This window comes from Siphateles boraxobius, unplaced genomic scaffold (assembly GCF_051911475.1).
Source record: "Siphateles boraxobius isolate OS27281-9 unplaced genomic scaffold, OSU_SipBor_1 65, whole genome shotgun sequence".
Classification (NCBI taxonomy): domain Eukaryota; kingdom Metazoa; phylum Chordata; class Actinopteri; order Cypriniformes; family Leuciscidae; genus Siphateles; species Siphateles boraxobius.
The window spans coordinates 17,453,090-17,469,479 of NW_027509192.1; the positions used below are offsets into that span (position 1 = coordinate 17,453,090).

General features: G+C 38.0%; 1 protein-coding gene across 1 annotated transcript in view; it reads left to right on the plus strand.

The window, feature by feature from the left end:
- The first annotated feature begins 4,540 nt into the window (after nt 1-4,540).
- The window catches only part of mrpl23 (mitochondrial ribosomal protein L23), a 39,362-nt gene continuing 27,512 nt past the window's right edge, over nt 4,541-16,390 (plus strand). Inside the window, exons 1-3 of the mRNA XM_077211419.1 lie at nt 4,541-4,683; nt 5,428-5,550; nt 12,715-12,797. Coding sequence (XP_077067534.1) covers nt 4,667-4,683; nt 5,428-5,550; nt 12,715-12,797 — 223 coding nt within the window. The 5' untranslated portion in view covers nt 4,541-4,666. The remainder of the gene's footprint in view (nt 4,684-5,427; nt 5,551-12,714; nt 12,798-16,390) is intronic.

Below are 16,390 nucleotides of genomic sequence, written 5' to 3' on the forward strand. Positions count from 1 at the left end.
TGGTCATTGGATAAGGCTGTGGGAACCTCACCTTTGCTGTTCACTCTTCTCCAATAATCACATAACCACTACCACTAGACGGCTTCACCTATCAGCTGACTACTGGTTGTCCCCAATTTCCTTTCACCCATCAGCCTTATTTATTTTGATTAATGTTCAGATTTGGACATAGAAAGTTTTTTCAGAATGGCAGCAAAGCTTTGCCAGTTCCATCTTCTGCTCATGTTTCTGGATGTGTGTGTGACTTTGCCAAGTTCATCTTTACAGTGGCCTTGGCTCAGGGTCAGAGTTGAGCGTGCTTTGGGGCCATGTCCAAAGGAAGAGTCTCAATTTACACATCAACTATATGACTCCGTTGAGAAGTGCTATAAATAACAGCTTGAATTATTGGGGGCTGGCTCTGCTTTCCACAGACTGTGGGAGTGAAGCGTAAAAAAATAAATGGTAGTATAGCCTATATAATAAATGATTTAGTGAATGACACTACATTTTGATTGGTATATCTGTGTAAATGCTTCCGTTTCCTATTTTAAAAGACAGTTTCAGCAGAAAAATTACTTTGTTTTATTATTTATTTGTTTACCTATTTTACTTGAATAAAAAATAATATATACAAATTATATCACATAACACAACATTTTAAATTATATCGACAGAACAATTATTTTTATTTTATGTTCCCTCTTTGTGTTTATTTATTTTCCTCTTTAACACTTAAATAAATACTATATTAATAAATTAATAATAATAATACCACCTTTTCACTTTAAATATAATCTGCAGAAGAAGCAGATAATGTATTTATTTATTCATATTTAATCAATTCTATTTTAATAATTTTTATTTGTTCAAGTACAAAATGGTAATAAATAATAAATAAATAAATATGATTTTCAATGTGTTCACAGATTTTTGAACCCCACTGTATGTCATTAAAACAGAGATACATTAAAGTCACGAAGAGAGAGTGTAATATTAAATTATTGAAAGAATTGGACTGCTCAACTGTTTGTATCTGCACACATACATCCATCTCTCCTATTCTTATGGATTCTAATGGAGCAAGTCTTCTGGAATGTTTTGGACCACCTTGAGTTTTACAGTTGCAGATCTTTTTCATGTACGTTCATGTAACATAATATCCCAGTCAATGCAATAACGGAAAATATGAGTGGCATGGCAGTCCCTCGTGGAAATATAAAATGCTGTTTGACAAAAGTGAAAAAAAAAAATTGCACAAAGACCTTTACAAGCACAAGTATGCACTTTAAGCGAAAATACTTTTCCATCTTCCTGTCTGGATCTTCAATTTACAATTTCCCTTTGGATATTTAATATAACCCAAGCTGGGAAAGTTTCCATAGCTTTTCTCGCGCATGCACTTCTGGCGTCTCCACCACAGTTAACCCCAATTGTTAGATATTTTTTGGGTCAACATATTTTATCTTGCTAAACAAATTTCCATTCTGATTGCCTTGACCAATTTTCCATGCAAATAAATTATCTTGACTACTTTTGTAAAAGAATTGTGTTGAACTGTGTGATGGTAGCAATGGTACAGAACTGAAGAGTTTAACATTCATTTCAAGTAATTTACTCATTCATTTACAAGCGTTTCACTTTTTTTTATTATTAAAAAAGAGAAAACTGCACTTACATTAATGAATCAAATACATTACTGAATCACTTGACCGATCTTTTTTAAAGAGCAAACCAACAGTGATTCTGATGTTATAAGCACTGTAATTTGCAGTAGTAGTCTGAACAAGTACTTATAAATAATAAAGCTAATTGTGATGTATTTCTTGAGAAAAAATCATTTCAGATTTCACCCCGCTGCAGAACAGGCATCAGTTTCAGTCACAAACAAACCGCATGGTCCAATCTATAAATGGCAGCGTTGGAAAACAGTGTGTGAACAGACCTTTGCTTGAAGGTTGAGAGGAGTCGAGTTGCACGAGTATGTCTCCTCTAACCCACCCGAGCCCACCCTTTGCTAAACATTGGCACCTTGACAAGGAGCTTTTGCGCTGTGCTTCAATTACAAGAGCCTCGGCCAACTGTCTTAAACCCAAGAGCTCTTTCTAATCTCACTCAGGTATTCCATAAACAATTATATTGAGGACCAGGTAATATTTGTCTCTGGTGAAAAAAATCTTTGTGATATTTTTGATAAATAACAGTGGCATAAGACAAATTAAATAACTGATCCTGTAAGAAATTACAAATTTCGATGACAATTCTGAGACCCCCCCCCCCCCCCCCCCCCCACCCCACCAGGTTGGGCTGAAAACGAACAATGTTAGGCTTTGACAAGTGTACAGTTATTATAACACCCATAGAAATTTGAGTCAATGTTGATTCAGTTATGCAGATCATTGTCGTGAGGAAAGGTTTCCCTCTTTTGACAGAAAAGGGCTTTGCACCATGCACCTGACACTCATTCATTGACTTGTTGGAGAAGTCTTTAGATGTCATGTCTGTTGGGACAATGTTAATATTCATAACCTTTGAAAAGAGATAAATTGTGGTGGACACTTACTCTGATCCTATAGTTGCTTCTCCACCGAGGAAATGATGTCACTTCTAGCAAGTCGTGTAAAAGGCAATACTATTGTGGGGTGAATTGTTTCTAGCCGGAACTAGACTCGCATCGTACCGGATTTATTAAGTTATAAATATGGATATTTTTCTTACAAAAACGCATCGCTTCGCTTCAGAAAGTCTTTATTAACCCCAAAGAGCCGTATGGATTACTTTTATGATGGATGGATGGTTGCGCTTTTTCGGGCTTCAGAAAACTCCATTCAATCCCATTATAAAGCTAGGAAGAGCCAATGTGTTTTTAAAACAACTCTGATTGTGTTCGGCTGAAAGAAGAAAGTCCCAGACAGCAACATATTGTCGACCCAAATCTGGCCCACTGGTGCACGTGGATTCCACATGGGTCCATCTGGGTCGACACTATGTTGCTGTCTGGGATATACCTGGCATGGCTTGAGGGTGAGTATATTGAATCATTTTCATTTTTAGCTGAACTAACCCTTTAAGTTTGGTTTGTTAATTTAGGATGAAAAAGTATCTTGTATAATAAATAATTGGTTGCTTTTGCTGAACTTTTACATAGGCCTACACAAATGTATTTTTTTTAAATTCCTTCATGATTCTTTTTTTAAAGATTTGGAGACATTAAGAATGATGAAAAGTCACAAAGCAAAGTATTTGTATTCTTTATTGGAGGATTTTGGTTTTATAATATAAAAAAACCTTCATACTCCCCTACTTTTCTTTTTATCTTTTTATTCATTTACTTATCACCTTTGTTAGGCTACTTATTGTTGGTATGTTGTGTAGAATGTGATGTGAAAACGGAATGTACTAATCACAGTCTTTGTTTGTAAATCTTTCAGTTACAACTGCCTTTCTGTTAATGTTCAAATACTATGAAACTTTACAATCAAGCAATCAGTGTATCTTGAGCCCCCTCTGTTGGTGAAAAGAATCGCTACACGATTCCGATTGCTCTGGTTGGTCGGACATGTTGGTCTGGCATGTGTAGCCTACAGCATTTGCTGGGTGTTTTGAACTTGCTGTAAAACGGGGACATTTTCGGGGACAGACACCAAATATATTTTATACACAACCAACATACTTTTAAATGAGCAACTCCAATAAACAATTAGATAATTTTGAATGCATATCTATAGAGATATGGAGAAAGATATTACATGATTCTAACTGGAAATATATTAAATGTCTACGGAAACTTTCATTATATGGCGGAAATAGAAATGTGACATGATAGAAGAAGAAACAAGGCAGAGGACGGTTAAACCATAGATATCATATAGAGACTAGATGCCCTATTGGCCGATGTGGCGCAAGAAATGCGGCCGCCATCTTAGACCGGTCATACTCCTATTTGCGTTGCATAGCAGCAGTAGATGCCAGAGTACTGTGCAGCATAATCCTGCTCATATCGGCGGACCATCACTCGGGGATTACTTTTCACAAGTAAGATTTAACATTTAACATTACCGTACTATTGGTTGTATTTTGTGAACAACGTATTCAATGTGTCCTGTATCGTAGCTATGTGCAGCAAAAAAACCCGCGTGAAAATCAGTTCGGTATTCAGTGAGATATGATTAATTAAATGCGCTGACACCTCATTGCACCTGCCAAACAGATTACACTGAGCTGAGCGGGTGACCGGTTTAAGATGGCGGCCCCACGGCTCGTCCGCGCCAATAGGCAGTAGCGGTCGATAGGGCGTCTATCTATATGATGTCTATATGGGTTAAACGACGTCAGGTTACGTCATGACAATTAAAATCAAAATAGAAGTTCTAACAGCAACCTTTCTTAAAATAAAATATTCACATTAACATTTACACTAGACTGACTTTTGTCCTCATTTTCATAACCACAATCAAATGTTTGAAGAAGATATAAAACGTGTATTTATTTTATACTCCACATTTGTGAATTTAACGAGAGCATCGGACAACGGTGTGGATAACAGGGCTTTTATTTTGAACATGTTCAGACTCTTGTCCGCGCAGTTTTCACAGCACAGCAGTGCCAGTGCTCGAGGACCTTGAGCATATGAAAATAACATAAAAACAGCACATGTGATTGTAGACGTCTAAAATATTTGCACGACATGTCGAAACGGATACTGTAAGTGTTTTCATGTTTTTATTTTATCTAATGATGTAAATGTAAGCTGATGTTTTGTTTATCTATATAAACAGTAACGTTAACATTACAAAATGTGTAACATTAACTTACCTGAGTAGATCTACACTAACGTTATACTAAACTACTAATGCGAGCACTTATATATATATAAAAAAAGTGTCATATTAATGCTATGTTTTGTGGCGTACACCATGATAATACCATGTTTTGGACGTGGTACTACCATAGTAATGCATTGAACATGGTGCCACATGTTTTTGGACAATATAAGTTACACCAGAATAATAATGCCATGATATTTTGGACATGGTGAAATAATTATTCTAGTTAATTGATAACACGATAATGCTATTTTCGTAATATTTGTTGTAAAATCATGATTTGATTAAGTGCTATGCCTTAGTACCATGTATTTGGTAATATGGCAATCATTTAGGACCATGGTAAATGTACCATTACCAAAAGTGGTGTGTGTGTTTATGGAAAAAAAATTGACAACGCATAAACTTTGGAACTTTAACGTTACCTGGAAAATAATATTTTCCTTTAAAGAACTCAAATATTCCCCTAGGTATTAACTTTGAAGAGTAGGACTCCTAAAGTCATGTCCCAAAAATATACCATAGTTTTATCATGCTTTTTGCAAGTACTATGGTAATGCATGTGAAAAAAATTATGAATAAATGGAATGGTAATTAAATTTCATGTTTGTCATTTGTTCAGATTCCCTTTATTCCAACTGGGTAACCCACAGCTGAGAATATTTCGACCCACCTTCAACCTGACCCTAGTCAGACCAGGCAGAGAACAGCCACCTGATACAGTACAGTTTCGCATTCCTATGGAGTAAGTGTTTAATACCATTTTCAGCAATACAACCAATTGTGTCACTGTTGTGTTAATTATTTGATGCATTAAAGGGGTCATGAACTTTATATTTTATTATTATTATAATTTTTTTGTTTAGAATGATTTTGACATAAAAAATCATCATAATTTAGAAATAAAAGGCTTTTTGTAAACCTTATTTTAGCCCTCTGTTTTGAACACTCTGTTTGAAGGGGTGTGTCTGCTGTGAGACTTAAATAAACGCCCACTGCTATGATTGGCTAACATCTTTGCATATGAACTAACTATTACATGTGGAACTTTCTCAGAAACTTTTACTACGGGTTTACTGTTACAGCTGTCGAGATTAACTAATTGTGAAAAGTGTAGATGATTGTGCACAAAAGTGTTGATTATAGTGTAATATTTAGATCTACTCCCGTTGCATGAAAGGTTGCAGTGATAAGCATATTGCTGATGACAGACATGAATGCAGTGATCTCGATTTCTGCACTCTTACGAATGCTTTCATCATAACTAAAGGCTTGTTCACACCAAGAACCATAACCATAACGTAAAGATAATGTAAAGGTATAGTTAAAAATAAAAGAATTGCAGAGTCCTCACAACAGTTGCAACAATAACTAGAGAAACAATATTGTTGGCATCACTTTCAGAAGGATTTTTTTCCAGCTGTTGAACGATAAAACACTGACAGCCAATAAAAGTCCATTCTAATTTAAGGGCTCGCACATTTAAAATGGCAGATGACATTGCAGAGAAGTGAGGATACTTTAAAGAAAATGTATGGAAAACAATTGGTCATACCCTCGGAATAATTGTTGAGAAATTAACAGAGCTGAGAATGAGATCTTTATGCCAGGCTAGCAAACAGTGTAACACAAAATCATCTCAGGTATCCAGCGCTCGTTTCATCAAAAGTTGCAGTAAAAACCCCCGAGTTATAGTTTATTTATAGTTAGTGTTCTTGGTGAGAACGGGGTTTAATTGTGCAAATATGATGTAAATAAGAGATTCATTGTGCAGTGTAACAGCTTCATTGATTATTATGGGAGTTTTGGCGAGAGCCCAGAGCTCTGTTACTGACAAACTTGCGCTGTGTGATTGACAGCTCAAGCGAATATAGTATTCTTTGATCGCTTTCTGTATATAATTTAATCACAAAATAGATAACAGGTTATTTTTTATGCTACTCAGAGAAAAAATGTGAAGTGGACTGTTTAGTCACTGGCTTGATTTACTGACGCATAAACGGCAATACACAAGTTTAAGACAAATAACGTCCGACTGTACATGAGTCATATCAGAAATCACAGGTCACAGATCAGGCATTAGAATTAAAGGGGTGGTAAAATGCCCTTTTCACAAGATGTAAAATAAATCTCTGATGTCCGCAGAGTGTGTGTGTGAAGTTTTAGCACAAAATACCCAACAGTTATTTTTATATAGCATGTTAAAGTTGTCACTTTTTGAGGGTTAGCAAAAACGCACCGTTTTGTGCCTGGCCCTTTAAATGCAAATGAGCTGCCTCAGAGGGCGGGGTTTCAAGAGCTCTTGTGTGTTAGCAGCTGCGATTACCTCACGCAGTACACACTAAAATGACAGAAACTGTTCTGCTTTTACTGTTAAAACAGAGTCAGACAAAGATGGAGAGACTCAAGAAGAAGTGATAACATGTAGAATGCAACAGGACGTTGTTTCTGAATGGTTAGTTGATGAATTTATGTAGCTGATGTGGCGTTAACTATCTTCAATTAGGATATTCAGTCATGATAATCTATAAATCGCTCGTATAGGAACTGTTGTGAGATGCTCAGAGAGTGACTTTTTTATTGCATGTGAAAAGAAGGATGCTAAAGTTTGAGCTGACTTACAAATGTACTCTTATACAACAACTTTTCCTCTTCTCAACATGGACTGCATGTCCCGGGGTCGGGGTTTACGTACATTTTAGGGTTGCTGATGTCACTGACCCGGGAGGAATGTCGTGTAGTCCCTACCAGCCGTTTGCAAATATTACATATTGTGGCGTTACAGTCTGGTCCATACCTTACAGTAAAAGTTTGCAAAGCCTGCGCTGAAATTGTGATGGATTTAACAAAGAATCCAGAGTGAAATTATTTACTGAACAAACAAGTAATGCTCAACTGAGACATTCACATAGTTAAAATTAAATTACTTTTTTACTAGCATTAGAATCTTGTTTTTTGTTTGTTCATTGTCCCTCTCCTCTCCTTCTCATCTCACTAATGCGCCAGTGGGCGGAGCCAAAGATGCAATGATGTAGAAGTATGCGTTGTTCTGAACTTCTGATTCTACAGAGGTGGACTTTCGTCGCACTATTAGGCTTGTTCAACGTCATGTTATTTGCGTCGTGCGAAGACCGATCGGAGGCTGAATTTTGTCCGACTTGAGACCGCGCCGACGCCACATGACTAAGTCGAAATGGCATCAAAGTACCGCGAGAGCATTTCGAGCTCTGATGACGACACAACTGTAGACCCCACGTCATTGGTATAGTATAGGTTTATAACCATAAATGTTTAACTTTATTGTACAAACAGATGCTGTATTAAGCAGTACATAAAGTATTGAATGAAAATGTCTCTGAAACATCTGTGTATTTGTCAAATATTGCATTTATTTCACTTCAGTGCAAACACTGCTTCTACGGTAAGCAGAAATTGTCCGACTTCACGTCTCCATTTTCAGCTCCTCCGCGACTGCATGTGGCGACTCTTGCCGATCGGTTACATCCAGCCGAAGTCCAAAGCACCTAATATGTCATAATGTGACAAAATCATAAACGAGTCATCTTCGGAGCTTGGCTTCAATAAAAGCTGTTTTTGGATTAACAAGGAAGTTTGAGTTCTGAAACTTACAGGATGTTTTTATAGTACAATGGCATCTTGCATGTCATATGGTCAAGGAAAATTAATTTCTAAGTTTAAGTTGCTCATAAATGCTAAGTTCATGACCCGTTTTATGTAACTAAAATCCAGTTTACAATGATGTGGTTGTATTACGTTCCACTAGATGGCAGACAAATCCCACAAATGTATTTCGTTCTGACACTGTAAATTGCAGAGTGTGTATCTTATTGCGCATGATGATCACAAAGAATTAAAGCATCTTAAGTGATGCTTAACTATAATTGCAGACCGGTTAGATGCAACACAGCATTTCGTAACAAAACCCGTGATGACGTTTCCGTGTGCGGTTGCATGGTCGATGATGCCTCGGTGCTTCCTGACACTCAGATTTGTTTACAGCTCTTTCACCTACTTAAAATCCAACATCTCGTACCTTTATTGATGACGTTTGTTTAACGTCACTAAAAATACAGCCGTAATTATTGCATTGCTGCGGTGTAATACGAAACAGGCAGTCAGACTGTTAATAATGGGTCTAATCGGAGTCCACACAAGAAAAGAGGACAAAGTCTGCTTTGTTTTCTGTAGAACCTCAGGGCGTACATCTAAGGCAGTGACGGTGGAGGCTTGTTCCTCGGTTATTATTCCGCCAGTATGTGTTCCAAACCACACACGTTTGTAATTGGGCTATATGTTATCACTTGCGCAAGTGCTAATGGGGAAGTTTTTTTATTTATTTACCTGCTCTTACTCCTTTGTTTTTACAGACTGTTTTGGGATCTTAAGTGACTTAATCTGCACCAGGCATCCTTGTCACCTGCATCGAAACATATTTTTGCCAGTGCAATCAAAGAAAGAGTTTTTTTCCCCCTCTTGTTCTGTTACCACTGCTGCCTCGCTGGACATCAATAACTGTTTTGTCTCCTCTAGAGCTGCTTTTGACACCGTCCCATCGCAAACAGTTTGAAAGTAGACAAAGCAACAGAGATATCATTAAAACATTAAAGACATCCCCCACTTTACTTTCTACTCTTCAAAGATACCCTCCACTTTGGCAAGGAGTTGTTTTGCTTGAAACCAACCTGGTTTGCATAGTGATTATCAGAGCCAAAGAATTTCAAAGCGCTTGTTTTTGTGAAAGAGGGCCTCTTTACCAAGTGTTTGTACTTGCAGGATTTGTTTAACCTCGCTTATTTACCAGCCTATGTGCCTTTTAAGTATTTGATCCATCATCAACATCAACTATCTTTCATCTTTTTATTTACATTTTCTTTTAAATAATTTAATTTTAATTATCTTTTCTTAGTTCATTAAAGCTATTTGTTAAGCATAAAGCTCTTGCCGCCTTTATAGTCCCAGTGGTGTGAATGTAACCTAGAGGTCATCGGCTAACAAAAGATCCCCCTTTTTTTTGATTTCCTCAAAATTTGGAGTGTTTTGTCCCGCTACCTCTGAGTCACCTACTTGGAAAGCCTTTGAAATGGGCGGTGTGAGTGCACATGTTTAGGGATGAGTGTGGACTGTTTATGTGTGAAGGGTGGGGCGCAGCTCAAACTCACTGTAGGAGGAGAGGATTCAACAACAAGGAGGTCTCTATCTTTATAAGACGTCAGTGCGCACAAAAGATAAGCCACACAGGCACAAGACTCTTTACATCTGCTGAAGGTCATGACCTCGTTGCCCAGTGCTTAATTTAATTGATTCTGTGGAGTGGAACTAATAAACTTCGTCCAAATAGACTAAAAGTTTACAGAATAAATTAAGTGGTTATTAAATCTATAATTAAATGGCATGTCACTCTTCACAATTTTGTATTTATATGAGTGATTCTTTAAAAAAAATTTGGTCAGCCGGTCCCTTCTGGCCTATATAATGTAAGAATAGTAATTTTATATACTGTATATATTATAATAAAACAGTTATGATTTAGTCAATTATTACATTTTCTTCAACTCACTGTCCCCCTGCAGTTCCCCCATGAACCCTCAGGGGTTCGCAAACTTTTCTCTATATGATAGATGAAGTGAACGATTACACAGAATTATCAAGGAAAAAAGAAAATACGTTGCAAGAATATGTTGCACGTCAAACTTGAATCTGTGTTTCCCATTTAAGCAGCAAGGCTCAATTTGATTTTTTTTTTCTGCCTTCCAAGATTAACTTTTTGAGATTTGAGATGTTTGAATACATTTTCCAGACACATTGAGCTGTGCTGCTCATGTGGGAGATATGGGGTCGATTCCAGGTGGCATCATGTCCCAATCCTCCTCAAACTGCTTAAAAAAAAGATTGATGCAGAACTCAGTCTTGAACTCCTCTAACTCCTGCACATTAACAGTAGGCTTTAATTCGCTCCAGCCCTCAGCAATAGAAGTAAATAGGGAAGCAAAGGTCCTTCCTGTTGGCAGAGTGGTCAAGGTCACCAGGGGGGCAAAATCGAAAAGATCTCAAATTCTCCACTCCAAAATCTTAGAGAGCACTTAGGTCTACTAACTATTCATCTCACTATGGCTCGAGTGCTCTGCTTTCTAGGAATCGCCTCTCTGTAACTTTCACACAGACAAATGTGCGCTTGTACGCTTCTCCTCTCTCACATAAATTACGTGGCCAAATTTCCACTCCACTTGAAATCTGGGCATCACACCCTGGTGCTGAGATGTGTGTTCGATACTCTTTCCGAAGGAGCATCTGTTTGTTGGGTTTCCTGGAAACCCTCTCATTAACAAACGAAAAAAAAAAATCATTGCTTATTATATGGACTGACGTCTGGACAAACATCCTTGTTTTTCAAAGCAGTTCAGTATGTTCTGCCTGTTAGCTCCAGCGTCATATTTTCTGAATGATTCTTTTTGGGTCTTTTTTAACTGAAAGCATAATGATACAGTTTTGTTTATTCACAAAATGAAAGCATGTCACAGCACGTCATTTTAGTCCTCAGAAAACAGAATGTTTCAAACTTAAACTAGGGCTTCTCATCCTTGAGGTCGCAAGATATAGATATAAGTCACAAGATATAGATGAACATAATTTGCCACATGTGAGATCCAAAAATGTTTAATGCATTTCATGTCATTTCAGTCCTTAAAGGGACATTGTGTAAGAATTTCTCCCATCTAGCGGTGAAATTGTATTTTGCATTCAAACGCATTGTGCTCTCCAGCGCCTCGCTTTTTCAAATGCGTGTTGCATCTACGGTAGCTGTTATGTACCAAAAAGCTATGACAAACAATGCAAGAACAATCATATGCTCTATTAAAATATATTCTTATCGAAGTTCTAGGTTACAAAAAGTAAACTTACAAACCTTGTTTTTAGCGCCTTTTCAACTTTACTCAATAGGTGCTATTCATAAAAGAGCCGGTTTAACTTTTAACTATAAATGTTCTACTGTTTATCTATATAATAAAGTACACAACCAAGCAATGAAAACAAACATGTAATTAAGAATGTAATATTGACTTAGCCTACCTGTCGAGGAGAAAGCAAGCAACTCTTGCAACAGCATCTCTTTTGAAAGCTTTCTCCTGCATTAGCTCTTTCCACCTCGAAAAAGCTATCCCAACATTGACTCTTGTTTTTTGTAATCTCCGGTCACGTTTACGTTAAATTTTGGACTTTTTTGGCGACAAGGATTTATTCTCCTGTGGCTCGGCATATGTATGCCATTAAAAATAACAGTGCAATGCAGCCCTTTAAACTTGCCGGTGCAGTGACAAGTGCCTCTCACTGCTCTGCTCCTCCGTTTCTGCTGCTTTCAGTCACGTGATGCTGGCTCTGAACGAAAACGCGTTGGCCTAGTACTTTTTGACCCTCTCTGCTATCATAGTTTTTCAAGATGGCGGAACGACATGGAAGCCTCCGTGGACCTATCAGTCACATGTATATAAAGATAATAAATTCCTTGTTTACGAGGATAAGTCAGATAATTGGCAGAGGTATTTGTAGACCATTGAGGACATATTTATGAATAAAAATATTGATTTTAGATAATAAAATACCTAAAAAAACTACACATAGTCCCTTTAACATTCATTAAAGTAAAACATTCAAAGTTAAACTAGGGGTTCTCAACCTTTTGGTCACCAGAGATGCAGCGGTGGCGTGGGGTCACAGGAAATTTGAAACTGTTAAAGATTGATTGTGAACCAAAAAAGGTTGTGAATCTCTGTATTAAATGCTTCCATATGACGTGCATTCTAGAGTTGAACTTTAGAAAGCCATACAGTTTCATATTTTGTTCTCTTGCTCCATGGCAACTGAATCTCTATCCATTTCAATTTTCTTCTAGAATGACCAAGTTTGATGTCAGAAATTATCTAGAAAAGATCTACAGCGTTCCTGTTGCAGCTGTACGCACAAGGATCCAATACTGTGAGTAAATCTTTGTTTATCATTATAATTGATTAAGAATTTCACTAATTTATAGAGCTAAGGATCTTTTAAATCAGATGACAGATATTCACAGTTTATCCCATCTTTATATGAGCAGACATTTACAAGTAAACCATTTCTGCTGACATTTTGAAAAGCTTTGAAAGGTGTAACTGTGGCACTATAAAACAAAAACGGTTTGATAACGGGGGGGGGGGGGGATATGAAAATATATTTCCTCTTTAATTTGGAAACACCAGCAGCAACATTTTAAAATTGCACAACTTAAAATTGAAAAGACGCACCTACAATTGTCATGTCTCAAATTTTTTTAGTGTCTTGCTCCACAATAGTTAAATTTTTAAGACAGCTTGATAAACAAAAAGCATCAAGACCCCTGGATTCTGTTCCATTCTCCAGTATGTTCCAGCCAGCTGTTTTTGAAATCAATGTCCTTTTAGCACCCCCTCACTCTTTTGCACTTCTGCTCACTTTTTGTTGTCTACGCACTTAACAACACATGCTAAACTCAGTTGATAGCGTAAATACAACAGTGATGGGTCCTTCAACTAGTCTGAATCTTATAAAGAAGCCCTTGTAATGTTGTGTGTTTGTCACTTGTTTTGCATGCCGGGGGTGGTCGGTCACCTAGATAGGGGTGATACGCATGTTAGTCAGTGAGAACGATCAATTAGGCCTGTAGCGGCGCGTCAATGACGTCGACGTCATATTTTTTTGTCAATGCTTCTTTATTTATTTATTTATTTAATAATAATAATAATTCATTACATTTATATAGCGCTTTTTCTGGACACTCAAAGCACTTCACATAGAAGGGGGAATCTCCTCAACCACCACCAATGTGCAGCATCCACCTGGATGATGTGACGGCAGCCATATTGCGCCAGAACGCCCACCACACACCAGCTTACTGGTGGAGAGGAGACAGAGTGATGAAGCCAATTGGCATTTATATACATGGGGATGATTAGGAGGCCATGATGGACAGAGGCCACTGGGCAAATTTGGCCAGGATGCCGGGGTTACACCCCTACTCTTTCGAAAGACATCCTGGGATTTTTTGTGACCACAGAGAGTCAGGACCTCGGTTTAACGTCTCATCCGAAGGACGGTGCTCAATTGACAGCATAGTGTCCCCATTACCATACTGGTAATTTATTTACCAAAAATTTTTTATTTATTTATTTTTTGCACCGTTCCCCGCGGTATAGCTCGCCACACACACGCAGGAGACCGAAACATTGCAGAATGGAGGACGAAACAGCAACCTCTTCACAGAATCCCCAACAAAGCCATGCAAAAAGCCCCAACAAAAGAAAAAGTCCTAAAAAAACAGATCGTAGTAAATCATCGAAGGTATGGGAATACTTCAAATTTAGTCCCAAACGTAAAGGTGTTGTTATTTGCGCTCTTTGCCAAATGGAGTTGACATCCCAAGTCTCCCGGAAGTTCCGGGAGTTTCCCACATATTGATAGCGGCTCCCTGATGCACACAAATTAGTTAAAATCTCCCGGAATCTAGAGCTCGCGAGCTCCAAACCGTGTAGCGCACGCACTGCAGAGAGGGAGAGAGCGAGAGACCTTGCGTGTGTGCCTTATGAAGCACATGTAAACCCCACCCCCTCCCCCGTCAACAAAACCGAACAATCAGTCCGGATGTTTTTTATGAGCACTGAAAACATTAAAATGAGCACCAAATCCAAGTGTGATAGGGCTCATTTCAGTACCAAACATTTTACAGTGTAGATGCTCTGTAAGAACCAGATCAAAATTGTTGTTCATTGAATGTGCTCCCCTGCAATTTCCATGTTACAAAACATAATCATTCAATTAGTCGTTTGATTAATCGACTAATCGATAAAATAATCGCCCGACTAGTTGCTTAATTAATAATCGTTTACCCCAGCCCTACGATCAATACTGACAAGATGTTTTGGAGATACTTGACAGCATTTGAATTATATGTATAAACATGTGGCTAATTCAGTGAACTCTTTTTGGGATAAAATGTGAGACACTGAGGGAGGGAAGGAGAGGGAAAGGAAAGGAGTGGGTTGCGTGATTCCACACACAGCTGCTTATCTCTCTGTCCATTGCTGTAGCAGTCCGATTTGTCCTAGGATGCCCTGCCCTGTTTATTTCTTCCCAAAGTGAGCCAGAAGTGTTACACAACCTGTGTGTGTGTTTTTTTTTTTTTTTTTTTTACAATTGGGATTACAGCAGTATTTCACCCAAAAATGTAACTTTAGTTATTCACCTTCATGCCATTTCAAAGACAGTAATGGAATTACCAGCTCTAAGTTGAAATATCATCATTTCTTGAATGCATCTTTAAATTTCAAGAAAGCATGAAAATGCGTTTAGGAAATCTCTTTATTGTGAACAATTCATTTTTGCATAGGTTTCATTTAATTTTTTGACCTCGTAATTTTTTGGTAATAATTCGATATCTTAGTGAAATGTCAGACTTCCAGTGATGTGTTCTGTGCATGTTTGTTCAGCATCACCAGTAGTTAGTTCTGAGAACAGCGTGGACAGAAAGATGGAATTGTCAATTCCATCAGACATCGCCAATGTTTCACCAGCAAGTGTGCTCCGCACAATCCTTTTGACTCTCTTTCATTGCCATGAAAGGGGTGAGAATTTTCCATTTTATCCCATTAGAAGAATCAGGTGCCCTCATTGGGTACCTCCATCTGAAAGATTTCCAAACGAAGCATTGCTGAACATAATTATCTTAAGAGCACTGTCTGTGCCCAAGTCTTGGAAGTTTAGAATTATCTTCTTTGACTTAAGTTTACACACTATCTGGTTTGCTTCATGGATTGTCTGTACAGTTGCATTTTTTATGTTTGATGTCAAATTGCTAGCATCAAATATAACACCTGGCCTGCTCTGCCTTGCCAACCAGAGAATTTGGCCTATTTTGGACCTGAGCTGATCCTTTTCTTCCTCAAAGAGAGAGGAGTCTTGTTCCACAGATCGTGAAGGATCCATATATATGGGCTGCATGTGTTGAATGTAGTTTTCCTGGTGTATTTGCACTTTTTTGTCAACAGTCACACAATCTATTCCCACATAACAGAAGTGATCATGTTCCTCACGTCCAACTTGGGAAACAGATCTAAGGTGTGGTATTACGTTTGTGGAGAAACTTTACGTGCCCCCCCCCTATATGAAGTCATCCACATGACAATCAAGCACCCCAGTTACAGTGCAGTCCTGATCTAGCCAATAAAAAACAGCTGGATCAACCTTGGACATTTTTCCTCCTGCTTTCAGCACTATGTCTTTCACTCTATTGTACCAGTACAATGAAGCATCTGCCAGACCATATACACACTTTTTGAGCTTCCATAATGCTCCCTCACAGATCGCCTCAGGGGGAGACCTGATGTAGATGTCACGTGACAGTTCTATTCCCTGCAGAAATGCAGATTTTATATCAATGGAATGAAGTGTCCACTGTCTTTGACAAATAACTGCCACCAGCAGTCGAAGAGACTCTGAAGCACATGTGGGTGAATCCTTTTGTAGCTCTTAACACGTTTAACTCCTCAAAACCTCTGGCC